This window comes from Stegostoma tigrinum, chromosome 37 (genome assembly GCF_030684315.1).
Source record: "Stegostoma tigrinum isolate sSteTig4 chromosome 37, sSteTig4.hap1, whole genome shotgun sequence".
Taxonomy (NCBI): domain Eukaryota; kingdom Metazoa; phylum Chordata; class Chondrichthyes; order Orectolobiformes; family Stegostomatidae; genus Stegostoma; species Stegostoma tigrinum.
In genome coordinates this window covers 14,226,307-14,253,683 of record NC_081390.1, presented here as the reverse complement: position 1 = coordinate 14,253,683, position 27,377 = coordinate 14,226,307, and the positions used below count along the sequence as shown (strand labels likewise).

General features: G+C 38.0%; 2 protein-coding genes across 9 annotated transcripts in view; one reads left to right on the top strand and one right to left on the bottom strand.

Moving 5' to 3' along the window:
- Nucleotides 1–16,672, bottom strand: part of lrmda (leucine rich melanocyte differentiation associated) — an 830,431-nt gene extending 813,759 nt beyond the window's left edge. The window contains exon 1 of the mRNA XM_059640299.1: nucleotides 16,452–16,672. Coding sequence (XP_059496282.1) covers nucleotides 16,452–16,493 — 42 coding nt within the window. The 5' untranslated portion in view covers nucleotides 16,494–16,672. The remainder of the gene's footprint in view (nucleotides 1–16,451) is intronic.
- Nucleotides 16,673–16,730: 58 nt separating this feature from the next.
- Nucleotides 16,731–26,716, top strand: znf503 (zinc finger protein 503). Of its 8 annotated transcripts, none has more exons than XM_048563683.2 (3): nucleotides 16,731–17,183; nucleotides 22,800–23,007; nucleotides 23,417–26,716. In XM_048563683.2, the coding sequence occupies exons 2-3, from the start codon at nucleotides 22,927–22,929 to the stop codon at nucleotides 24,878–24,880; spliced, it is 1,545 nt and encodes a 514-aa protein (XP_048419640.1). In that variant the 5' UTR covers nucleotides 16,731–17,183; nucleotides 22,800–22,926; the 3' UTR covers nucleotides 24,881–26,716. The 8 variants fall into 8 exon arrangements, with proteins under 8 accessions (XP_048419640.1, XP_048419642.1, XP_048419639.1 ...); XM_048563685.2 differs by having other exon boundaries at nucleotides 16,731–17,237; XM_048563682.2 differs by lacking the exon at nucleotides 16,731–17,183 and adding an exon at nucleotides 18,951–20,120 and having other exon boundaries at nucleotides 22,800–22,992.
- Nucleotides 26,717–27,377: the final 661 nt, after the last annotated feature.

Sequence of the window (27,377 nt, the reverse complement as noted above, 5' to 3'; positions counted from 1 at the left end):
AATGCTACCATTGACTCCTATCATTGACACCCACTGGTAATCAGTTTTGCCATCAGTTTGAGCATTAAAAGTATCAATTATACTGTTCAAAACTGAAGGAAAATCTTCTATTGCAGAAATCATAAATTACAATGAGACTCAAAATTTTTACTCAGGTACTTCACAGCTTTTGACATAGTTCACCATAACATCAGGCAGCATGGTGGGTCAGTGGTTAGCACTGTTGCCTCACAGTGCAAGGGATATGGGTTCGATTCCAGCCTTGGGTGACTGTCTGTAAGGAGTTTGCACATTCTCCCTGTAACTGCATGTGTTTCCTCTGGATGCTCCAGTTTCCTCCCGTTTCCTCCCACATCCAGAGAGGAGCAGGCTAGGTGGATTGGCTGTGCTAAATTGCCCATATAGTGTCTAGGGTGGGAAATGTAGGGATATGCTACGGGGTGGGTCTGGGTGGGATACTCTTTGGAAGGGTGGTGTGGACTCAATGGGCCTGCTTCTACACTGGAGGGATTCTACGATAACATTATTCTTCACTGTTAGATTCCCTTATGTTTCCGTTTGCTGCTACTCTCAAATTATCCATTTGCAAGTGAACTATTTCTACTAACAGCTTTCCTTTGATTCCCACATCATCATCATCATCTCAACCTCCTAGGACAATGGCTGTACTTTGGCAATATCATTCACAGAACAAGACCCATTTCTATGTGCATTTTTGTAATAAAGACCTCTACCTTGTCACCTTGCACAACCATTTTCAGGCTCAATGCTGTGATATGCCCGACATCTCATTTGGAGAAACAATTTTTCCAGCAAAACATTGGGATGTCTTAGTATTCCTCCATTGAAACCTTAGATCATTTTCAGGTGGAAGTGTCTGCAGTTGACACTCAAAGAACTCCAGAATAATCACAGCCACAGAAACTTATTCAGTGCCAAATATGGCTTCTGATTCTATTTGCTGTTCAAACTCCTGACCCCAAACTACGACCTTGTACAGAACGAACGTGGTTTACGAAATAACATGCAACAAACATTACAAATGGAATGTAATGCCACAAACATAACATCAGAAGACAGGAAGGAAACTAGCCATCAGAATACACGAACATCAGCTAGTAGTAAAAACGGCATAAAGAACTCTCCTTAATATCTATACATTTAGACAATGAAGGCCATCAGTTTAACTGCGACAAAGTAACCATATTAGTCCAAGCCAAACACAGACAAGCATGGGAATTCCTACAGGCATGGTTGTCTACCCATACTTCAAATCAACAAACAGAATTGGGCCCCACTTATAAACCCATACAGATCAAAACTGGAACTGACAGTACTCCCTACAATGGGCCAAACAGCATAAATTCCAAGCAGAGTAGAAAAACATTGCTTCATTGGAGCCTCCACTGATGACGTCACCTAGCACAGTGACGAAATGTTCGAACAAAAACAAGCCAGCTTGGCCAGCAAGTCAACTTCATACCACCTTATCTCAGCTGTTGAAATATTCAATGTCTCTCATTTCTAGGCTTCACTACTCAAATGACTCTTAAGTGGCCTAACATTACACGTACTGAAATTTACAGGTAGTTAAAAAGGTCCTGCTGCCTAAATCTCACCTAGTACTAGTACCCACTCATATTTGCCTTCATTGACCTACACTAAATTTTTGTTGTTAAAAGCTCATAGGATGTCAGCATTGCTGGCTACACACAATTTGGGCAATAAATTCATACCTCCATCTCCTCGAAGGCAGTTAAGTTATTTTGAATCCCTAAAATCACTGGGGTGCATACACACTCACAGTACTGTTAGGATTGGAGTTTGAGGATTTAGACACAGTGACAGGGAAGGAGCAGGAATATAGTTCCAAGTCAGGATAAAATATTCATTGTAGTATTTGCAGACGGTCACTTTCTTGTGCATCTCCTGCACTTGTCTTTCAGAACGTACCATTCAGAAGATATACTCTTGTAACTCTCACAGGTATGAAAGGTGCACTTCAAGGAGCCTGGCAAAGTTGGAAGAATACATCTTTCAATGGTACCCTCTACTACCAAGCATCAGTGGTGCAGGGAGTGAATGTTTATGGATGTGGTGTGAATCAAAATGGCTACTTTGCCCTCAAAGTTAAGCTTCTTGAGAACTATTGGTGTTGAACTCATCCAGACAGGTTGGGAATATTCCATCACATCCTGATCTGTGCCTTGTAGGTGGAGGACAGGCTTTAGGGAATCAGAAAGCAAGTTCCTTGCTGCAGGATTCCTAGCCTCTGACCTGTTCCTGTAGTCACAGTATTTAGTAACTTGTCAGGTTGTTTCTGATCAACAGTAACTCTAGGTTGTTCAGCAGTGATAATGCCATCAAGTGTCAAGGACAGATTGTTGAACTCTTCCTTGATAGAGATGGTCATTGCCTGGCAAAAGCATGGTGCAAATAATACTTGTACCTTGTCATTTCCAATATGGTGCTTGACCAGGTCTTGCTGCATCTGGACAAGAATTGCTTCAGTATCTGATGAGTCACGAATAGAGTCGAACATTGAGCAGTTATCCACAAACATCCTCACTTCTCATTTTCATGATAGTGAGAAGGTCATTAATAAAATAGTTGAGGATGCTGGGCCAAGGATACATCCTGAGGAACTCCTGAGGAACAGTGATGTCTTGGGAGTTGAGATGACTGACCACAAACATCTTCCTCTGTGCTAGATTTGACTCTAACAAATAGAGACATTTCCTTTCCAATTCCCATTGTATCCAAATTTGCTAGCACTTCTTGACACCCCAAACAGTCAAATGTAGCTTTGATGTCACCGCACCTCTGCGGTCCACTCTTTCACCAATGTTTGAATTAGGGCTATAATGAAGTCAGGAGCTAACGTGATTCTGACAGAACACAAAGTGAATATCAGTGAACAGGTTATTGCTGCTTGATAGCACTGTTAAAGACACCTTCCATCATTTTACTAGTGATCAAAAAGAAAGAGTGAACAGATGGAATGGTAATTGGCAGGTTGGACTTTTCCTCTTTGTGCAAAGGACATGACTGAGAAATTTCCACATTGCTACTATATTGTCAATCTGGTAAAATACTATTTTTCTATGAGTTTACAGAAGCAACCTTTGTTTTTTTTCTTCCAGGAGACTTTCCATCTTATGCAGCCCCAGTCCCTCAACTTTGTTATCCCAACTGATTTCCATGTTGAAAATTTTGTAGCAATATAAATGTATGACAATGAAAATATTCTCACATGACAATCACATTTACAGTTTTGTCCAAGATTCTAATTATACTGCTCACATTTTAGACATAGCACCTCAAAATAATGCTATAAATGCGCAATGCCATTTTCAAGTACAGTGTGGTAATTACTGAATAGAAAAACATTGAAAAGGATTCAATTAGAAGACTGCTGGGTGCAATGGATTAAGTATGTGCTCCAGCAGGATCTCACACGAATTCAAACATGACCTAACTTGCAATTTACCTTTGTCTCAAAGTAAATTAAAATGAGTTTAACCACGCTTAACTCAGCATCTTGTCATTTCAAAGTTTATATCTAAGACTAAAGAATTTTTTTTTAAATTCACACATGAGATATGGACATCATTGGCTGGGCCAACATTTATTGTCATTTCCAGTTGCCCTTGGGGAGGTGGTGGTGAGCTGTCTTCTTGAACAAGTGCAGTTCATGCACTGAAGGTAGACCCACAATGTCATGAGAGGGAATTCCAGGACTTTGGCACAATGACACAGAAGGAACAGTGAATATTTCCCAATCTGGGTGCTAAGTGGCTTGGAGGGGAATTTTCAGGTAATGGGTGTTTCCGTGTGTGCTTTGTCCTTCAAGATGTAAGTAGTTGTGGGTTTGCAAAGTGATGTCTGAGGTGACAGATATATTAAAAAGTACACACTACTGCTCTAATGGTTCCAATTCCACTCAAAATGTAACGAAAAGAATTTTTATCCTCAAAATAAATTGACAGCCTGTCTTATTATTAGTTGTGGAATATAGATAGAAAAAAAAAGCAGTGTAAATCCTTCAAAACTGTGATAAACTAATATTAACAATCACAAAATAAGAAACAGCACAAGCAAAATATTCTTGCTCTGTCATTTAATAGATGCCTCATGTGATGACATCATCCTACAGATTTCCCAGCAAGATCAGGGAGCAAGGTAAAATTAGGCATTTACCCATATAAAGAGATAACAATCTATAGATCACTGTCACCTAGCAGGATATTCACATGTTGGCCACCACTCTGACCTAGAAACAGGCCACATGGCTATGCTTTCAGTTGTGATTAGAAAACAGCATGGTGCAATCTTCCAAGTTAAAAGGGAAAAATATATTTTGTCCCCAGCAGAGAGTCTTATTGAAGAAGTACACCATAATAATTGTGACAAAAAAAATCACATCCACAAATAATCAGACCAAGGAAAATTGAAAAATCATATATAATTAAGGAATGGCTTTTCCTAAAATGTTTAAAGTGTAGCCAACAATTTGTGCATTTTACTCACTTGACTTCAATAATTTGCATTTATATCCTGAGCAACAACAGTTTTGGTTATTTGGATCATGTAGTGAATTAAAGGCGGTGTGCATTCACCAATTCCAATTCAACAGAAATTTTGGAAATAAATGCATTGATTTTGTTGTTACATGTTGTTCAGATCTCAGGTGAAGATCAGTTTAAGCAAAATTAAGAAAATAACAACTTTCCACTTAAAAAGGATAAAACAATAAGATTCCTGGTTTAAAAACAAATAATTTTTATTGCACAAAGGTCAACAAAGCAGACACGAAACACAATTCATACAATGTCATCCGGAATTAACAAGTTAAATATAAATAACAGGAAAATTGTGGTTGAATTTCAGCTACAAATTACACATTAAAATGGTAGATGCAACTAAGACAGATCTTACAAGTTAAATCAGCATTCCAATTGGATTTTAAGTGATCACACTCAGTCACAAAGTCCTTTAAGCTCAGTCTCTCTCATCAAAAATTTCAGACCCCCTCCTTCAAGGAGCTAGTCTGATTCCCAGCCAATAGCAGCATAAAGCTAACCCGAGTTCCATGAACACGGTCATCATAAATGACACATCTGCTCAACTCTGTCTGCGTGGCAAAGACTCACCAACGTCATTTTCCAGCAAGAGAAACAGTTGCAGAAACTTTATCCTCAACTCCTGGACATGGACTCTGCTTTCAACCTGCCTGTTCTGTACCAGTGGACTTATTAATTGATACTTTTATATCTGTTAAACAGGCTGAGTTTGCCAGAAGTTTTGGTTCTCAAACTTCAGTTTGTATTCGTTTCCTTAGAAACAGGAAGGGTCAGTTTCCTTTCTAGGTTATCTTCTCATTCCCTTTCTGTTTTCAGTAAAGTTTCTGTTTTAGATAAGGTCTGCCTCAAAAACATACAAATGAAAATTAGAAACAGAGAAGTCCGACAACACAGCAAATGCAAAGTTCCATGCAGATACAAAAATGGTAAACAAGAACTTGAGAAGCATTTAATATCACAACCACATTCTGAATACAATAGCCATTTTTCTCTTCATGCAAAATTGACTATAGGATCACTTAATGAGCGAGACTTTGCACAGCCAATGATCTGTCCTCTGTTCAGTCTCACTTGTCTTTAACATTATGGTTTAACCAAGAACATGGAGCACAAATAGAACTGATTTTTCTTCACTGGAATGTCAATAACAGCTCATAAACTATGCAGCACAAACAGTGCAGTATTTGCTAGCCATAAACTTGCTCTTATTCATTACTGTCCTTTTTGAAAGACTCAGCATAGGTAAAATAACATTGATGTATAAAGGGTGCTGCTTTAATAACAATTAGTTCGAAATTTGCTTCTAGTACTGAGCCTATAAAAACAATTAAATTTTGTTACCTTTTCAAAATACAATGTAAATAATCTAAAACTTGCCCCATAAAACTTGGATTCATAGGAACTACATTACACCATGATTTTATCATTAACACTACAACGCAATACCACTACATTACAGAATAATGATCAATTGCCAACTGCACAAATGGCAGCCAAATACAAAGATGTGAAGAATAGAATTCTTCTAACAGTTGTGGGAGAAACACTCTAAATCAGCATAACATATTAAAGTGTCTCCAAAATTAGCAAATAAACAACTTTACACAGATTTTTCCTAACTTTACAGAAGTGCAGAGCTCAAGTTCATGATCAGTGTGACAGACCCCCAGTGGCTTTGCAGTCAGCCTCCATCTCACACATCCAAAAGATCAACAAGTAAGCTCTTACAGAAAACCTTTCAGAGATTCAAGACATTCTTAAATGCTAGTGAGGTATTGTTATCATTCTAACAAGAGAATAATAGTATGTGCACATTGTCCTGCAAAGGCCTGCTAATAATTTTTAAAAAAAATTGTGGTTGACAGGATGCCAGAAATACTGAGTAAGTCCTCTACTAGCACCATAGGATCTTTTACATCCACCTGATAGGCAGATGGGATCCAACGTCTAATTCAAAGGATAACATCTTAGAGTCAGCATTCCCTTGGAACTGTACTGAAGTGTCAGCCAAATTCAGCTCTGAGGGCTAAACCCAAATTTAAAAAAAGCTATCATGCAGCCAAAGCTGGTAGCACATAAAAGCTGACAAGTCTAGTTATTCATTTTATCCACTTCAGATGGCTAAAAAGCTGAATGAATCATACTAGAATTCAAAATGAGGATCTGTTAGTATCCTGTTCAGATTCAAACTAATTAATTAACCTGAGTTTTCTACAATGGAACTATACAAAAAGAAACCATAAAAATATCACTTCATAAGAGTTGATTCTGACTTAAATCCGTAGCCATAATATCTAAGGTAATTAAGCAACTGCTACTATTATTTTGAAGATAAAATATCCTGTAATGTCCTTATAAACACCTCTGACAAATAATTCAACTAAATTCTGTAAAATTCAACAGAATGTATCCCAAAACCATAGATTAAGTTATCCAACAGTTTTTGCATTTACTCAAAAAAAGTTACTTCATTTCTTTCATACTTGTGTACCCATGAACTGAAAAATACTAAATTCCATCCCATTTTAAAAAGGCTTAAAAAGTATATTATCTTCCACATGTGATGATACCATGGCTTTAAGAGGTGTTCTTTATCCTTTCTTTTTAAAGTGCAATTTCAAGACAGAGCTGTCTATTGAAAATGTGTGAGGCTTCAGAATTTTTAAGAAGTTCCCACTGAGCCAAGATTTTTAAGTTTTGATTTTTCAATAGCAGTTGCTGGGGTCTTGAAGTTGGCTTTGGACATGGCCATCTCTATTGATCTCCCTCTCGTTCTTACAGACATTCACTCAAAGTTTTCTCTTGATGTTTTTCCTCCTAAACTGCAGAATTGCTTGAGAGACACACAATCTATTTTACTGTATTTGCTTTTAGCCCAGGGTGTGTTTATAGGATGTTACTACATTGAAACAGTTACTGTTTAGTCATTAAATAATCTATTATTATTAATTTTTCCAACAGAATTGTTATTCCAATTTCTTCTTTTTCTGCATTTTAAAAATAGTGTACGAACAAAGTGCATTTTGCTTCAAGACCAGTAGATTGGCCAATTGAATTGTATCAGGAATGCAACGCCTGGCATTTGCCTTAAAAATAAGAAAAGGTTAGGATTTGGCTATCATCTTCTTATATTTTGACAAGGTTTGGTCTGGTCCACAACATAATTCTTACCAAGGTTAATAACTTCCATTATTACTGGAAATGTATGGAATTTGCATTACACATTTTAAAGTAAGCCAACTGGATATTGCTGAGTGACAGTCACTGGTCCCTCTCATTGCAGAAGGGCAATTCAAGTTACATCTTAATTAAATAATAGTTTTGTTAGTTTTACTTTTAACAGTATAGAAATGTTGTTCATATATAAAGTACTATTTACATCCTCTCCATTCACAATAATTATTAAAGTTCCGTTTTCAGTATTCATTCATTTTTGACTTCCATTACATAGTAATTGAATTTCAAAAATATTAATCAGTTGTAAACACTTTGGGAAATTCTGAGGACTTGAAAGATGTCATGCTTCAGTCATGCTGTAGGCTCAACTTTGTCAAATTATTAACATAACATCACTTACTGAACAAATCCTTGAAAAACAACTTCTTGTAGCTGTTGTATTCATAAATGCATGTATAACAGAACTGCCCGATTCAACAAAGAGTCAATGCTCTGTGCTAAGAATCAGCATGACGCAATGCAAAACTGTTAGCATACAAAAAACATTTTCTGAAAATAAAAGGCTACCTCAAAACTAGCAATCTGATGTTAACTTGGAGAAAAAGGCAAAGCTAAGTGAATTTTGAAAGGATTGCCAAGTTTACTCACTCTGCGCAATCATTTCCTTTTTATTGCTTTCTTTTCTAAAACACCAAATCACTCATCAATTTTTGTCATCAACTAAAAGCAAAACGTATGGGTTTTTTTCTTCAAAATAACAGAATTAAACAAAAACAGTAAACATGTTTATAAAAGTAGTTGAATGGTAATATATGTCAAAATTACTTCATGCTTTGAGTATTTGTTAAGAAAATACAGCAGCATGAAAATTGATAAAGAAGTTGGATATTATGTAATTCACTTCAAACAAAAATAAAATTCTTTTAGACACTTCCTTCCATTAAACTGTTCTCTAACAGCTTCTTGGTCCATGGACTCTGATAGATTTAATATATATTAAAACCAGCTGTGGAATCCACAGTCATTTTGAGGGGGCAGATTCCATCACAAATAATGTAAAAACAGTCCTGCATGCCCAGACCGTGGTATTTAACTATATCAGACTTCTACGTGTTCCCCAAAGATTGAGGGGATCCAGGAATTTTTCCAGATACTTTTCCCATGCCGAGCACAACGACTACTTTTACAGGCAGACCTACACTTCCCATAAACACAAATGTGCCCCTATATAGTAATCTTGGAGGTAAAGTGTTCAAAGTTAATAATAAGCCCATTTAGCTTTTACAGGTTTAACTCCAAATCTCTCCAAGAAAAGAACAGCCTATAAAACAAAACTTAATTCAGATGACAACTAGCAATCTAGTTTACTGACAGAAGTACTGAACGGAAAAACAAACCAATAAATCAGACTATTTCGCACTTAACTAACACAATCCAAGACCATCAGAAGGGGTTTGTATAGTGGTAACAGCATTAGACTAGTGATCCAGAACCTTACGCTACTGTTCTGTAGACATGGGTTTGATTGGCAGATTGTGGAACTTGAATCCAATAAAAATCTGGAATACAAAGCTAGTCTAATGCCAACCATGTAATCGTTGTCAATTGTCATAAAACCTACCAGGTTCACTAATGTCCTGTAGGGAAGGAAATCTGTTGTCCTTACCAGCTCCAGAATTAAATCATTTGGTTGTCTCTTACCCGACCTCTGGGTAATTAGGAATAGGCAAAAACAGAGGCCTACCCAGTGACACACCAAAGTCCATGAATGAATAAATAAAGTTACATTTTTACTCTGGCCTCATGTCAGTGTTTTTATGTAAAATCAGATCAAAGAGTTTCATTTGTCCCAGAACAATAATCCGACAGCAAAGCAGAGATTTACAGATGAATCCTTGAAACCCAACTCACCTCAACTTTACAGTTTAAAAATATTTGGAGACAGAAAGGTTTAAAAAGAAAAACAGAGTTACCAATCAAATGACTATACAGTTTTTCTTCAATCGGTCATAAGATATTCCTGTATGCACAAGTAAAAGTAAGTTTCATGAATTAAGAGTGTCAGCCTTCCCCAGTGATCTGGTCAGTATCATTCATGACAACCATTTTGGATACTGGTTAAGCAATTCAACTATTGAGAGTCAGACATTCCACTTTGAAAAGACTTCAAGTGACAAATCAATGCACATCTGCTTCAATACAGAAAAATGACATGCCCTTGGACAACATGAAACAAAAAGCTTCAAAATATGTCACAACAGACCCATGCTTTAGATAAGTAAGTTGAATAATAATATGTATTAAAAGATACCACAGCTTGTACACGAATGACAACTCCAACATTTGTATCAGGATCACATCTGCTGGTACTCTCAAATAGTAACTGTCAAAATAGACAGGTTAGGGCTAACAACGAGTTATCTTGACAGTGTCATGAGAGGTTGGAGGGTAGCTACTGGAGTCAGGCCTCAATCTCCCAAAGCTGGAAAAATGATCGACTGTCCGGTTTTGTAATTTTTCTAAAAAAGGAGTCAAGAGTCATACAGCATGGAAACAGAGGCTTCAGTCCAACCAATCCACACCAACCACGTTATCAAACTGTGTGCTTGGCCCACATCTACCCCCCCCCCCCCACCCCCACCCCACCCACCGAAGACCTTTCTTATTCAGGAAAGTCTTCAAACATTGCAACTGTACCTGCATCCACCACATTCTCTGGCAGTTTATTTCACACATGAACCGCCATTTTTTAAAAAAAATTTGCCCCTCAGGTCCTTTTTAAATCTTTCCCCTCTCTCCTTAAAAATATGCCCCTAGTTTTAAACTCCCCCACCCTAGGGAAAAAGCCCTTGTTATTCACCTTACCTACGCCCCTCATGATTTTATAAACCTCAAAGCTCATCCCTCAACATCCTACACTCCAGTGGAGAAAAAGTCCCAGCCTCTCCAGTCTACCCTTATATCTCAAACCTTCCATTCCCAGCAACAACCTGGTGAACCTTTTCTGAAACATCTCCAGTTTAATGTAGCAATGTCCTTCCAGTCACATTAATTATCTTCAGCGCAGTTCCCTAGCCTCAATGATTTTGAGCACCAGGTATACATCAACACAACAGCCAACCAGGATCTAACCTATGCCTCCATCTGGCTGAGGTAAGTGAGTAGGACTCAATGGGAATTCCCATCTGTTGTTAAACAAGGACTCATATTTGGAAGGAAAAAAAAATCATGTTTTCATTCCTTAGTACCTTAAGAAAAAAGTGAGTACTGGGATAAAAACAGAATATGATGGAAATAATCAGGTCAGGCAGCATCTGTGGAATAAAAGATGTAAATGTTTCAGATTAATGATCTTTCTCAGATGTAAAGGTATCTGGGTATCTTAGTGCACAATTCATAAAACGTTAGTATGTATGTACAGCAAGTTATTAAGAAAGCTAAAACAACACCATCTCTTATTGTGATAGTAACTGAAAACAAAAGTAGTAGGTTGTACTTCAATTACACAGGACATTGGTGGGATCTGATTGCATGTACAGTATCAATGGCTTTTTTTTTTAGAAAGGATATAAATACTTCAGAAGCAGTTCAGAGAAATTTTACTGGACTAACACATGGAATGGGTGGGTTTTCTTTGAGGAAGGTTTGGACAGTCTAGGTTTTTAATCTAGGTTTAGGAAACTTCAGGAAAAAAAATTGGAGGCATCTTGATCGAAACATTACGATTCTGAGGAGACGTCATCAGGTGGATCTGGAAAGGAAGTTCCTTCTTGGCAGAGAATCCAGAACAAGTGATTAATGTTTAAAACTAAAGGGTCGCATACTTAATCGTATGGGGAGAAACGTTTCCCCAGAGATCGTGACACATCAGCTTTCTCTTCCTGAAAAAAAAGCAGTGAAGGAGACTCATTTTTTTAACAAAAACGGGGTAGATTGATTTTTGAAAAACAAGTGAGTGAAGAGTTAGTCAGGGATAGATGGAAATGTGGAGTAATCAGCCATGATCATATTAAATGGCGAAGCAAACTCAAGAGGCCAATTGGTCTAATTTTGCTCCTAATTTCAATGTTCTTTTATGTCCCTAGTTTTTTTTTGGGCAGGAGTGAAAGCAACTTGGGATCATCAACATTAAATGATATACCACGTGAAGAAGAAAGTTTAAGAAAAATAGCATGAAAATAAAAAAAAATCACAACCTTAAAAATGTCAAGAAAATGTTTTCCATTTTCCCCTTAGGTTTGAACTCTGTTCAAATCTGAATCTTATTAATAAATATCAAAATTAATTTGTGAAATTGCATCTTATTACTAGCAAATCTTGCTTAATTTCTACACAATTTTCAATTCTCCACTCCTTCCTTGAGCAACTAGACAAGGCCAATTCCCAACATAAAAGCCAGAGCTGCTTCTTTGCCTCTCCAGGCCTCCCACTCATTCTACCTTCGACACCATTTCCCGGAATGCTCTATGAGCATAGTCCTCTTCCACCCTTCATCCACACAAGAAAGCATCACTTAGCCACCAGCCTCAAAATCATTGTGACTGCTTTCGGACCAACTCTCATACAACTTCAGCCCTTCATATTGGAGCTCAGGGACACACAACATATATGCTTCTGCCAGGTCACTGGGTGCAGGGACACATGTGCATCTCGTACATGTATACAAGACACATTTATTAGCTAACTTTCTCACCACTCAATCACTTTGCACTGTCTTGGTGGCTGCCAGGCTCTCTAGTTTGCATTTCTTTTGCAACTTGTCATTGTTCAACGTACTCAATGATCAAGGGAGCAGCACCGTGCTACTACAATAATCACACCTACAGCATATAACGGCAGCATAAATGGTAAACATATTGCACATGCCTCAAACAAAAACCACATCTGAACGTCCAATGGCACCAGTCAAGAGTGACAGTTTGAGGATCGCTGATGTCTGCATGCTGTCATGGCCAAGGAGCCAATTGCTTGCAACAATTAAGCAATGCTCGGCTATAACATCTTTCATCCATGAGGTGTTTGAAGCAGCCTCACATATCGCAAGCACGTGCAAATTCACCAGGTCTGACAGCTATGAAGAGACTACGAACTGGCATTTTGAGAGTGAAAGTGAATGCATAAAGCTACAAGATTACTTACAATTAAGTATCACCTGAGCCACCTACATGCCCTTAGCAGGTTTTTTGTTTTCTTTCCCTCAACTTTGTCTAAGTGCAGTCCTGAAATCTGTAGCGAGGGTAGAGGATGCCTTTCTCATTAGTCTTGTTGAACTGGAACACTGCCTAGATGTTCCAGGGGATATTTGTGCCTAGAAAGCTCAGGCCCGCTAAGTTTGCTCTGTCTAGATACAGACTTTATCTGTTCAAGCTTGGCCTTCTGTTGACTTCAGTATCACAGGCAGAAAGGGGAAAGAGGCCAAGCACCTCAGGAGTATCCATGAAAGGAAGACTTTTGGGGTCCTGTGTGTGGCTGCCCCTCCAAGTGGGTGCTTATGGCACTGCTCAGAGCAAAGACACCTGGAGAGAGGTTGAAATCCTTCGTCCTTCTCTTACCCTCCCGTTGATTGCAAGCATCTACAGTCACAGCAATAGAATGTAGGTTTGTGCATGCATCCAGACAATGTTCTACCCCTGGATCTCATTGACACTAGCCAACATATCCATGGAGGAGATCAGACACACATGCAGGAGTTAGCACAGAACTTATGTTTTCTGTAGATGATTTCATCCTTCGATCTAGTTTACCAACTGCCTTTGGTTGATGTTCTGAAGTGCTTCTCTGCATTTTGATGAGGTCACTGATGAGCAAAATCATGGGACTTTCTTCTCGAGACTGATAAGGTGCTTGATCTCTAGCAGTTGTCCAGTTGACAAAGACCTGGATGTATTTCCACCCTTAACAAGCTTAAGAGGTGCATTAGTGATATGATCACCAGATTGTGCTCCACAGTCGCATCTAGAAATGAAATCCATGTATGTAAAAAGCTCTGTGCGGAAGACAGACTCACTGGTGCAGCCCTTGAGGTGGTGATAAAGCAGAAGGTCAGCGAGGTTAGTATCTTCTTTAGGGTGGCTCACTGGATTCCACTAGTGTCTGCATAAGAGGAGAGAATTAGTTGTGTGAAAGGGCTAAACACTTGTGCAGGTTAAGAACGTTAGCACTGGGATTAATGGCACAACAACGTAGCACAGCACAGTGAAGCTTAGATGGCTGGCTGCTCATTCCCACATGAATGGTCACCTTCTTTTAAAGCACTTTTTCCTCATATGGAGGAAGGAGACTAACTTCTACTACCCAACTACCAGTCTTCACTTTCTGTCTATTCATTATTTTAAACCACAAAGGGTGGGGTGAGTATGATATGGAAGAGAATGGAAGAGGTGTTAATTGCAACTTGAGGTGAGACAGATGTTGAGGTTCCCCTGCTGAATGAGTAGGAACTGCAGAAGGCTGGAATAGTAGTAGTTTGGGAAGATAAGTTGGATGAGTGCAAGTGAATGGACATACTGATGCAATAATGATAGTTGTAGTCTAATAGCCTTGGTGACAGACATGTACAGTGGTGGGGTTAGAGTGAATACTGGTGGCCTTGTGACAATGAAGCAGCAGGTAAACATTTACAGTTGCAGAGCACAGGTTATAAACTTTCTTTCAGCATCACAGCACATAATGTTTGCCCTGGTACACAGCACTGATTCTTGCTACTATTTCTGTCCAGGTTGCTTAGCGGTCTGGAGGAAACAGCACTGTCCTTCTTTGGACCATCAGATCCACCAGGTCATTGGTAATGGAAGGTGACAATCTGTTTTCACATTTACATTGTGCAGGACCAGCATAATGTTTAGCTCTTGTTTTACAGCATCTTAAGTGCTGCAAAACTGGGATTTAAATATGGCACGTGTGGCATGAATGTCACACAAAATTCCAGAAGGAACAAGTACTCCTGCCCCTCCTGCTACACACGGCCATGATCCGGGTACTGGATGCATGATTAGCGAGCAAAATATTGTACAAGAAAAGTCAACGTGGGTCAAGGTGAACTGCCTGCTGTGAATATCACCAAAAAGATTCTTTGCCAAAATTGAAAAATTCAATCCATTAATGTAGTTTATCTTCAAAGATGCTACCTAACATGCTAAGTATTCCCAGCACTTTCTATTTCAATTGCCAGTGTTCACTGTATTATGTTTTAGTCTTAATAGATGGGGTCTGGTATATCTTGGCTTTTGCCTATTTTCCAGGACTTGTATTGAATACCATCAGACTAAATTACATCAGCCTATGTCAAAGTCCTACATGTTTTCTGAATCAGAGCCCAAAAACATTAGATTTGCAAATTGGGGCTGAAATAATTACACTCAGGCCTCTGTGCTTTTTCCAACAACTGGAGAAATTCACATTGTAAAATTGTTTTATTGATCAATACCACTTGACAACACCAGAAAACGTGTCTAAATCTAGCAACAAGACCTTTGTCTTTGGTTTGGCACTAAACTATAAAGATAATGCTGCTTCTGGCATGTCCTTGGGAAAAGAAAACTCTGCTTCATTTCAGACTCTAAAGCAGTGTTGCTTTGTGTACCACAAACCTCCATTTGAAGCAGCACAAAAGACCTTTATAAAAAAAAACAAAAATACACTGAAGCTGGAGAAAAAAAACTATTAAAGCTTGTTTTGTGAAATCTACTGTACAAGTAACAAAGCTTTAAAATATTGATCTAACAGCTATAGCTCTAATATAGACCAGCTTCACTATATTCTCACATTTAGTAACTCCTTCAAGACAATTCTCTGGAAAGATTAACATATTGTTGGAAGTCGTTTATGTGGAACAGAGAAGGATAAAAGTAGATACTGAATTTAATCATATTTTAAATATCCATGACCAGAAACAAAATGAAGCAGTTCTCACCCTGCTACTGTTGTGTGGATTGTGTGGTCTCACTTGTTAGAGCTACTTATGCTTTCAACTCGAAAGCAACAAAAGCAAAATGGACAAATGGGTAATGACTAGACAAATTAAAATATTTTGGCTACTAGATGTCACATGAAAATGGCTTACACAACCAACACTAACCACATGAATGGTTTGCCCTACTTAATTACATTATTCCAGAAACCAATTCCAATATTTCCATTCTAACATCAAACTCTTCCATGGGACTGCCTCATGGAATACATTCCAGCTGTTGATTATTCAATCCCTAGCGAATATCTTAAACTTGTCCTTTTTGACACAGAACCTATGTTTTATTGTAATGCTACTTTGACATAATCAGAGAATTTTACCAATCAGGGAAATACTTCCCCATTACAATGCAAATACTTAAAATTAATTCTCAGAAGCTGACATGCTTTTCCTAGCAAAATGAACTATAAGGTGGTGATTTCCCAAATAGAAGCGCACAATTCATTTTAATTGGATACTAAAGCTGAGGGGTTCTGCTTGTTCATATTGATTGGGTGAAATGTTAGTTCATAAACTCTTACAATATAAAAAAACTGCAGAATAGATGATTCTGCAGCTAGTCAGCTGACAAAGCCGTAAATCCCCGAGAAAATGTTGCAAACTAAAAAATAACTAAAAATACAAAATATTAGATAGCGTAGTGTACGCACGTGAAGTATTATAACAGAATGAGTAATTTTATTCTGTAAATAAAAGCAAATGTTTAAATACTGCACACTTACTTGAGTTCCATCAACAACGATGCCTAAATCGTTACTTGCCATCACTGACGTTCTAATTTCTAAAAAGTCTTAAATATCGTTTGCTTTATTTTCACGACTATTCAAGCTGCCCAGCCACAAATCTCTATTTTGTATACGGTTTGTTTGAAAGTACCACTATGCCGCAGCTACGACCTGCATATGTAAATATACAAGGGTACTACACTTCCGCACTCCTGTCAGCTGATTCGGAACGGAAGTCGGTGCCAAAACGTAGAAAAGGAGGAGCATAGGGACTTGGGAAACAGCTTCCAATTACACTATGCAATTGTGGGACAATATGTTTTTGCAAAAACTGTGCACGGGAAGTTTTCTTAGCTGGAGAGATTTTTTTTCTCAAACGTCGATTGCAACTTAAATGTGTAGTTGTAGTTAGTCGATGCGACGTAAGATTTCTGATAATGGTTTGCTGTGTAAAAAAGCCTCTCAAAAAAAGAATATTTGCATCTACCGACTGAGTCCAACTAACCTATCTTTCCTGTCATTTAAGTAGAAATCATGCAAGCATCTGTGTAGAATGAACCATCAAACATCGTTTCCCCCTCCCACCTCCCCCGAGAAAAAAGAAAAACTTCCCTTCCCGCCCCATCAGCGAAGCGCATGCGGAAGTCCGGCACTGCAGAGTACTGACCCAATCTCAGCTCCTACTAACTAACTACTAATGTAAGCCTATTGCTGTGATATTTAACACAAGTAAGTCTGATACTGGAATTTACTTCTCTTCATTGGTCCAGTTGTTTACAAATGGTAATTAAAATTTGAAGAATTAATACGATTTATCTTCTATAATGGGCAATTCGGATACAGCAACGACAGTGATGTCTTTGTAATAAATGGAATATGTTTACGTTATGTATGTTTCAGAATAGAATCGACATTAACATTGTTTATAAGCGATTATTAATAACCAGGTATGAATTTTGGTATTTATCCGTGTGCGAGAGATATTGTCAGCGTGCTTGTCAGATCGCTATTGTAACTCGTCGCTTCTGTACCGCCCTGATGTCATATTGCTGCAGGTTATTAGTATAAAGATGAGTTGTTTTGGAAAGAGTGTTTTAATTTTTAACAAAAATTCAATCTCCTCGTGTATTTAGATGACAATTCTTCGATTTCTATATTCACATCTGGATCATATTGAATACAGTCTGTTTTAGGTGCTACATATAAACCGTTGAAGCTGTGCAGCAGTTACTTTACAGTTGAAAATGTTGATTGCTAAATTGTTTTATTTTCAAAAAAATCTCGTTCTACAAACATCGGGCATACTAACTTGTCATTTGTTTCCAGTAATAATTATATTTGCATGCAATGAGTGATTCATAAATATGTCAGACTATAAAATATAGGCACGTACTTCAAACTTTCTATTTAAAAATCATGAATTATAGCCACGAAAAATGTGTTCCCATTTAGGGTAATACGAAGTATTTGCTGTCTTGTACTGAGACCCATCTGTCATCTAGACAATAAAGAAAGCCGCTGTTACTTTTTCCCTGACGTTGAAAATTTATGGGCGCCCTACACTGCCCTAATAACTCAAGCATTGTGTCAACGTTTGACAGGCTTGCAGAAAAACAGCAACCCTGTTATCAATCAAACAACCCTTTGCATATTTTTAGCTGCGCTCTGATCTTCAAGACACGTTTATGTATGAATTATATCATTATGAATCATTCTACAGATTTACTGTAAGGCGGAACGTGATCTATCACGTCTTTCAAATCAACAAAAGATAGAAAGAATTTTAGTTTTCGCCATTTTACCACGTTTGACACTTGTGGAATAGTACACTGAAATGAACCTATTTTACAACGAACCCATTTCGCGGTGAAATCCGCGCTTTTACAATTCAATTTATAAAACAAAGTTTATTCTGCAGATTTAAATTTTAAAATATTCAAAGGTACCATCATCAAGTTTCCTTTGCTGCAGGTAATTACTTCAATGTATCAGTAAAACTCAGTCGCATGACATCCGGATCTTCACGCTTTCTGTGATTCGCTTTATGCTTTATTTTGCAAACAATTATTTTAAAGCAGTTAAAATTTACTTCAATGTCGAAATAGTTGCTCTCGCTCTCACGAAAAAGAATTAGTATGGATTAGGGTATGATAATTTTTCTTCAATACCACCGACTCTTTAAAAAGATTTTTGAACAATAAAGACTGATTCTATTTTTAATGAAAAACGACTGTAAAATATAAAATTGCCATATTGTTTTAAAGTTAACGGGTAATTTTATTTGCGTTTTATCAAAAAGCTGTTGTTCGAAATAGTTAATATTAGGTAAGTATTCTACATTTATCAAAATTTTATGGTTCAAATTTATCAGACATCAACTAAATTATCTACAAATAAGGTTTTAATTAAATTTGTCTAATGAAAATAGACAAAACTTTTAAATATTAATTTTATAAAATTTTAAGAACATGGATGATTTTAAAAAAACATAACTCTCGATTCCACCAATACCTGGTGCAGAAGTTTTCTTTCAACGGTCAGTCACAAGTCAATAATGAATCTTGGGAGGACAGAAGTCCTTCATTATGGTTAAGTACAAATTTTACCATTACCCTGATACTGGGCAGGATATACAGGATGCCGCTTGTCTACTAAACAAAAACTGTTTTAAGATTTTTATTGCCTATTAATAAGAAAAGGATACATTTTTAGCCAAGTGTATTGTAATTCAATTACATAACCAAAAGTGAAATCAATCTTTCATTATTGCTACAAAGTTTAAAACTTTACACGAGTTAATAAAATCAGGGACAACGGTAAGTGCATTTTCCACTTTTTACAGCTATTTAACTTCTTCGAAATAGTAAAGACTAATTCGCATTTCACACGAACCAGTTCTGTGACAATACGAAATGCAAAACAAAAAAGTATCGATGTATCTCACTGCCTGGACGGGCATAGATCTTCCCGCTGTGCGTACATTTGCTGCACACTATAAATTAGAAAGTCAAATGAATTCACACCCAAATGTGTAATTTTGAAGATAAATTTAATAAGAGATCGTCGTTCCGGAGCAATATGAACCGTATTAGCAGACTGTTAACTTTAGATCGATGCGAACGGGTAAACGCGCGATTGTCTGCCTTTCCACCTGTATATTAGACGTAAAACTAAATTCAGATTTGAGCCGTTTTCTCCATATTTTCCATGTTTATTTTGAAATGATTACTAACTCATAATGTAATAAACTCTGAAGTCTAACTGGCTCCTGGTATCTGTGCCCGACAGTCTAATATTGCTAAATTAATTCAAAACAGTGCGGAACGTTAACTTGCCTTTCTCCATCTCATTTAAGACAAAGGGGTTCTTGCTGTTTCTTTAAAAGCAACTTCGCTCCAATCCGCTTTCTGTTGAAATCCACCCCAGGATTTACAGGATCTGACCTGACCTGTCAAGCGGATTATCATACAGAGAGATTAATAGGGTAGGCGGGTTGCAATAATAATCGTTTTGTTTGATGTGACAAGTTTGATAGGCGTTGATTTACTTACAAACTGATAGGCTTTTAATTGAGCGTCTCCATCCAAGTTAGATGAAAGGAAGCCGCGGCATTTTGTGTCTGAAAAGCTGCCCAATTGCCCGGGAGTCTGAATACTTATTAGCCGGGTACGTGAACGGTCAAATACTTCTTTTTGAATGTATTGCTCACTCTTTTTTAAGAAAAAGATAAATCCCTTATTCTGTGTAAAAATCGAATCGTGTTGACATGTCTACCAATTGCTGATAAAGTTAAAAGTTGGACATTGTTTTAACAGTTCATGTTTTTAATTATTCTCGTCCTTGAATGCTTCCCCCCCCCCCCCTTTCTACCGTTAAACAATTTAAATTCTAAAGGAGCCCCGGCAGTATATCTTTTACTCTTATGTGCCAAGCACATCGTCTTGATTATGAAAAGAAACCTCTGCTTGTTTTTTTTAAAAAAACTTCGCCATAAAGATGGTGTCTCTGGCAGAAGAAATTTGAGATCCCAGCAAGACCATTCAGGTCACTTCCACTCAAGATTTATTTGTTGTATTTTAGGATGGATAATGTACAACTGATACTTCAACGGTATTTCATTTCATTGTTTTATCTTAAACTTATAAATGTGTTAATGAAAATTACCAACAGTGTATTTCGAAAAACAGGTTATAAATGTTTGATAGGTTTTAATTTGGTTCGTTTTCCCTTCGCTGTAGTATTTAAGCATACAGACCTAAATACTGTTTAAGCTACGTAACTTGCTCAGTCTTCCTTCACATCGAAGTGAACAAATCTCCAAAAAATCTCTTCCCACAGTCGACTCCACCTAAAGCAATTAATCTTTTAGTATTTCTCACCGGGAGGCAGGACAAATACAACAAGAACAGATAGTCGTCTCTATGGTATAGTAAGGAAAACAGCTGTTCCAAGCAGTTAATGCAAATGAACACAAATGAAGGTACAGCGTTTCAATGTTTACTGCACTTCATCCATCAACCTGACGAGCCATTAAAAGGAAAGAACTGTTCTGCGCAGATCGAGTTTACTCCCACCACTTGGGAATCGTTCAGATCTCTCCCAACAGCATTGTACACCTGGACAAATTTGTTCTTCCTGTGCCAAATTATTTAAGTACGTTCTTTGTACATAGCAGTAAGTGGCATTGTACTTTTCACTTATATTTCAAAAGGCTTAACTCATAGCAAAACCTGCGTTAACGTTTTTAAGATTTTTTTTGAAAGGATATGACGCTAATTCCCATCATAAATTTGTTTACCGTGTCATTCGGAGAAGACTATAGCTAAGTTTTTGTTATATCTTCTGTGTAAACGACTTTAAGCAAAACGCGTACAGTTTGAGAATTCTAATGCGGAGCATTTCAAAACACAAAACTTATCAAATGTACGCATTGTTTGTATTCTTCAATATTGTTAAAATAGTACTTATTGAGAAGACAATTTGAGTGAAGTTCAGTCCGAATAGATAATCCACCGCATAAATTGCAAACGATCCCTCAGCACTTCCCATGTTCTTCACTTGTCAAACGTGTTTTTATCTCCAAGTGACCTTTTGTTAATGTTGTAGATTGTGTGGGCCACCATGTCGAGACCGGAAACAAAAGCAAAGATTGATTAGCACATACATTAGCTAGTGAAAAGAAGAAAACATCAAACAAAAGTCAAAATCATAACAACACTTTTTATAGTTTATTTAATTTAAAAACTTACAAAAAGTTTCACATTTCGGAAGCCTAGTCTCACTTTCTGATAGACGTTTCTGCAATCGTTGATTTGTTTTTCTAAAGACAGTAAGGTGCTATATTTTGTATGAAATTCCACGACAATAGTTTATGCGTGCATTATGAACCTTCTTTATAGTGGTGACTTTGATCAGACCGATCATTTGTTCTAGCTGTCAAGTTTAACATGTCAAGACTTTCAACATGTCAATCTTAATCTTTTTCAAACACCCCTACGTGTGACCATCGGATTGACTGATCGGTGATACGATCTCAATAATGTGGTTTTGTTTATAGTCGGATGCCGCGGCCTGAAATAAGATTTCTTAATTTAAGATTTTTGAAAATGTTTTCACAAGGAAGAAAAATTCACAGGAAAGTAAGCGATTAATGCCAAGAAGTGAAGGTGTATAATTCGTTCGAGCGAATTGAAGTGCGGTGTAGTGCGTCCGCCTTTTGTTCGCATACAAATTGAGTTTACTCTGAGAACGATTTATTTCCCTAAATTGAATGCCTCTTTTCAAACGCCGTTCTTTTTCAAGTCACACCAGGCTTGTAATCAGCAACAAAAGCTGACATAAATCAACCTAGATTGACAGGACTGACAAATAACTGATTGATTGCGGTTGGGAAAATTGACAGTTGGGGGTGGGGGTGTTGAATTGAAAGCATGTGACATTGAGATCCTTCTCCGGATTGGCCTAATATCGTCACATGCTGGAGTCTAAAATTTCGCCTTCACACAATAACCAACAGACACAAAAAAAGTTAACATCACATCCCCTTGACCCTCCAATCACCTCGGGGTTCAGTGTTCATTGTGTGATTTGATTGGAAGGCGGCAAAGGCTTTAATCTTAAAGTAATTCGGTGTTTGAAGTGTTGACGGCCAGATTGTGTGTTGCATGTTGTGTTGTGTGTAGCAAAGCGGTCGTGCTGCTTGTCTGATGAGCGCCGTGCAGAATTTGGGCAGGGTCTCCAGTAACGTGAGTGAAAGCAACCACAGCGTCCTCGAACGGCACAGTCCTTCTTGGAGTGTTGGTTCAGTTAGGTCATGATTACATCGCCTTCCGTCTCTACCCACAGAATTACAGCGAGTGAAATCAGCAATAACAGCAGCAGGGGAAATAGTAATAGCAAACCTTTCTACCACTCCGTACCTCCCTCAGACCCTTCAAGACAAGCTAATCGTCTTCCTATCAAGGTTTTGAAAATGCTTACGGCTCGCACCGGACACATTTTGCATCCCGAATATTTGCAGCCTTTACCATCTACACCCGTAAGTCCCATCGAGGTACGTTACTTACGCTTTCGTAATCGTATTTGTACGTTAGTATGTTGTATGTAACCTATACATTATATAACGTATACATGGAAACACGAAAGTTAGTGATTTTTCCACCCAAGTCTACCTTTCTTATCCGTTGATCCTTGTGTAACAGACGATCTTAACAACGTTACATGCGATTTGAACACGACTGGGGTTACACTTAACCCGTTGCGGTTATTGCAGTTAAGGTTATTTTAAGAAATATTATTTAATAGGGTACATAGTTACAGCATTGTTTTTTTATCACAGAGTTATCGACAACTTACAATTAAACAATGAATTTCCAATTACTAACAGATGAAAGTTTCGAAGTATACGTTATAATAGCCACGAACGCAAACATTTCTTCATTCATTATTTAATTTTGTTGTAGCTTGATGCGAAGAAGAGTCCTTTGGCACTTTTGGCTCAAACATGTTCTCAAATTGGGAAGCCGGACCCCCCTCCATCTTCAAAGCTAACTTCTGTTACGTCAAATGGTACAAGTGACAAAGATTCCGGAAAACCTACTCCTTTGAAACTTAGCGACATTGGTGTAGAAGACAAATCGAGTTTTAAACCATATTCCAAACACGCTGAGAAGAAGGATTCCAGTTCCTCCAGCTCTTCCAGCGTTTCTGCGGAAAAGTCTGGTTTCCGTGTGCCTAGCGCCACCTGCCAACCATTCACACCAAGGACAGGCAGTCCAAATTCCAGCACTTCTTCACCGATGCCACCCGAGGGCAAAGGCAATGACAGTCAGGAAAAGAAAGAAATTGACACCGTAAAAAACAGCTCCACAGACAACTCCACGACCACTAGCGTCAGCCACAACCGGATTAGTGTCAGTTGTGCTGGGATAAATGTGGAAGTGAACCAGCACCAGGAGACTTCAGTGTCAAAACCCATTATTTCGGAAACTTCCGCTCTAAGTTCTGGACTTGTTGCCCCTGTTTCGCCGTATAAGCCCGGACAAACTGTCTTTCCTTTGCCTCCAGCTAGCATGACCTACCCAGGCACCCTGGGAGCGTACGCCGGCTATCCGCATCAGTTTGTGCCACATGGCGTCAGCTTGGATCATGCCAAATCCAGTCTGGTCGGAGCGGCACAGCTGGCAAGTTCTTTGGGTTGTGGCCTCTCCAGTAAATCCACCGGTTCCAGCCCATTAGCCGGTGCCTCTCCACCCTCCATGATGACGGCCAGCCTTTGCAGAGATCCTTATTGTCTCAGTTATCACTGCGCTGCTCACCTTGCCGGGGCAGCAAACAATTCTTGCACCCATGATCCTACAACTTTGAAGTCTGGATACCCTCTGGTTTACCCCTCGCATCCACTACATGCCGTTCACACGTCCATGTCCAGCAACGCTGGGACGCCAACCCTAGCGGGACACCATTTGTACCCATATGGCTTCATGCTACCTAACGACCCCCAGCCTCACGTCTGTAATTGGGTCTCCGCCAATGGACCATGCGACAAGCGATTTTGCACCTCGGAGGAACTGCTCAACCACTTGCGGACGCACACTGCTTTCTCCGGGACTGATAAGCTCATGGCCGGCTACCAAAATTCGTCTCTGGGCAGCGCGGCGGCGGCGGCAGCTGCAGCAGCTGTGGCGTGTCATATGCACCTCCCACCGACAGGGGCGCCTGGCAGCCCAGGTGGTCTCACACTAAGGAGCCCTCATGCTTTAGGACTGAGCAGTAGGTATCACCCGTACACCAAGAGTCCCCTGCCGACCCATGGAGCTCCAGGGCCGGTTACCACTCTACCAGTGCCGGCAACAGGACACTATTACTCTCCATACGCACTCTACAGCCAGAGGTTAACCACAGCTTCAGCACTGGGCTATCAGTGAGCTCAAACATTGGAAGCTGCAATATGCATTGCGATGAAGGCTTATGTGGGTCCAATTTCAAAACCGTCAGGAATTCTTTTTAAATGTTGACCTAATTTTCCTTCTGTTAAAATAATACAATTTTTTAATGTCATGGAACCAGACATCAATCCGAAAGATAAATCGATTAATGATGCGTAAAAACCCATTGAATTGTTTTGAAAATTAATAAATGTAAATAGTGTTTTTCTTTGAAAGTTTTGAAATGCAATCCAGGTAGTCTCTCTCAAAGCAGATTGCAGTATAATGGACCTTTTTGATGGTGTTCATCAATGGACGGGTTCCGTGAACGCTGTATTTATTTATGTTAGCTTCAAGCGGGGGAAAAACATAACAAAGTGCATTACTTAAACAAAAAACCGATAGGTAACGTGGAACAGTGTAGAAAAATAGGGATTTTTTTCCGGAATTTCTTTTCAATTGCTATGATTGTATTGTATGTTCTTAATTTAATGTCTCTTGGAAAAAATTTACATGCATGTTTGTTACTAAATTCCAACTTGTCATTATAATTTCAAATTGCAATTATTTTTAAGGTGTACCATGGAAAGAGAATTGGTATTTTTTGTATGTATTCTGGAAATAAGAAGCAGTGCTATTCAAAAAATATGACCGTCTTATTTTGTTATTAAATGAATACTTGATTACAAATTGTAACTTCCGTTCGCATTATATAGGTTTTAAAGTGCGGTTTTGCTACTTTAAAGAATATGCTTCCCCTTTCTACGATTATGCCAGGTTCTTTCTTTTCCCTCTCCCAAGAAGTGTGTTGCATTGCTAACTAGGGCAACTTTTGAGGAGGGAAACATAAGTTTCTGATGTTTCCTCATTCTTTTTTTTAAAAAATCCTGTCATTTTCCTACAGCTGTTAACCTCTTAGAATGCATGCTCCACTGTTAGAAACTTAGAGGTCACAATAGTTTTAATTAAAAGTATTTCCCTCTGAGAAATAGCAAAATCATCACATATACTTCCACCACCGCGGCACAAATTATTCGACTACTGTATACACACTAATTGTTTTAAAGCACTGGAATACAAATAGGCCTGTTTTTTCAGTTTTGTTTTTTAAAAAATGTTTTCTGTAATTCTGTTAGCTCTGAATACATTTTGGTTATAATACCATATTATTATTCAAACGTTGTTCCTGAGGGCTTGATGAAAACCAATGCCCGAAAGAGATCGACCAACGTAGTACTACAAAGACCCATCACTTTCCATATTAGTTGTAAATATTTTTCATCTTGTAACCCTTGGTATCTGAATTAAATTTTCATAAATCTGACGCAGGACAGTGGACGTACAAAATTATACACAGAATCACGTTAATCGAGGATTCAAATTTTTCGGGAATCTGTCCAGTTAGCGGCAACCAACCCCGCTAAGTCATCTCTCTTTGAACTCAATCCTATTACAAATAGGTTCTTGCTCTGCTCTAAATAATGTTTGTCTCATTCTAAATCAGAATGTTTGAACATATAGAATCCCTATTGTTTCTTTAATGTTTTTTTAAAAGTCTGGTTTTACAAATTAACCAACGGTAAACAAACGTAAATTGCACGTAAAGCTTTCAGGTTTTTTTTAGAAAACTACATGTTAAATCATAATTTTCTATTAGATTTATTAAAATAAGGTCTCTGCACACGATACTATGAAAAGTTAAAAGTAGTGTAATTCCAAAGGATGTACGTAAAAGGGTAAATGAATTGAAGTACAATACAAATTGAGGTACTAAACATTCTTACTGGATTAACGTGGACTCAAACCCAAAATAAATATTTCTTTTTTAAAAAAGTTTGATGGGTGTTTAACGATGTATGTACTTTGGCGTGTAGTCCGACTACGCACTTAAAAAAAGTCCCAATAAGTGACATATTTACACCTGGAGTATTGGGCGTGTCCGAGCATCATATTCGTGGAATTAAAATGAACTAAAGAAGCGTTAGCATTATAGTAACAATATTTTCATCACTTTTGACTGCTGCTTTTTTTAAAGCTTAAAGAAAGGTGAAACAGCACCGTATAAATAGTGGTATCCTTGATATCCTTAAAATGTCCATCTTCATACATTCGTTAGTTCCTCAATACCGGTAGGTCTTTCTTCTCTCCGGCTTTGTTTCCCAGTAAGATAGGTGGGACAAACACGTTCCTATGATAAAAGCATTATGAAATATAATTACTGTTAAAAGTTGTTTTCCTGTGGGGGAAATATGTTAATTGTTGCAGAACTTGTGAGATCTAATTAGACCAATTAACAGGAAAAATGTATTTTTCGTCTGGCTCTGACCGTTCACCGAGACTTGTTATTCAGAACGTTTGGTTGACTCAATGTCACCAGCTTTTGTTTCTAATATCGTTTTTGTTATTCCTTGAAATGTGCGTGATTATGCAATGTTTTACTCCGTTAGAATATTAAATGCGTGCGATATTCGCTTTGGCCTTCTCATTCAAATTGTCA

Bases quoted from the DNA above. Each gene is read 5' to 3' on its own strand.
- znf503 (XM_048563681.2), top strand. From the start codon at position 20,047: ATGAAAGGAAGCCGCGGCATTTTGTGTCTGAAAAGCTGCCCAATTGCC. The intron at 20,121-22,799 runs GTACGTGAACGG...CTCTACCCACAG, and splicing joins TCTGAATACTTATTAGCCGG to AATTACAGCGAGTGAAATCA. The intron at 23,008-23,416 runs GTACGTTACTTA...ATTTTGTTGTAG, and splicing joins CACCCGTAAGTCCCATCGAG to CTTGATGCGAAGAAGAGTCC.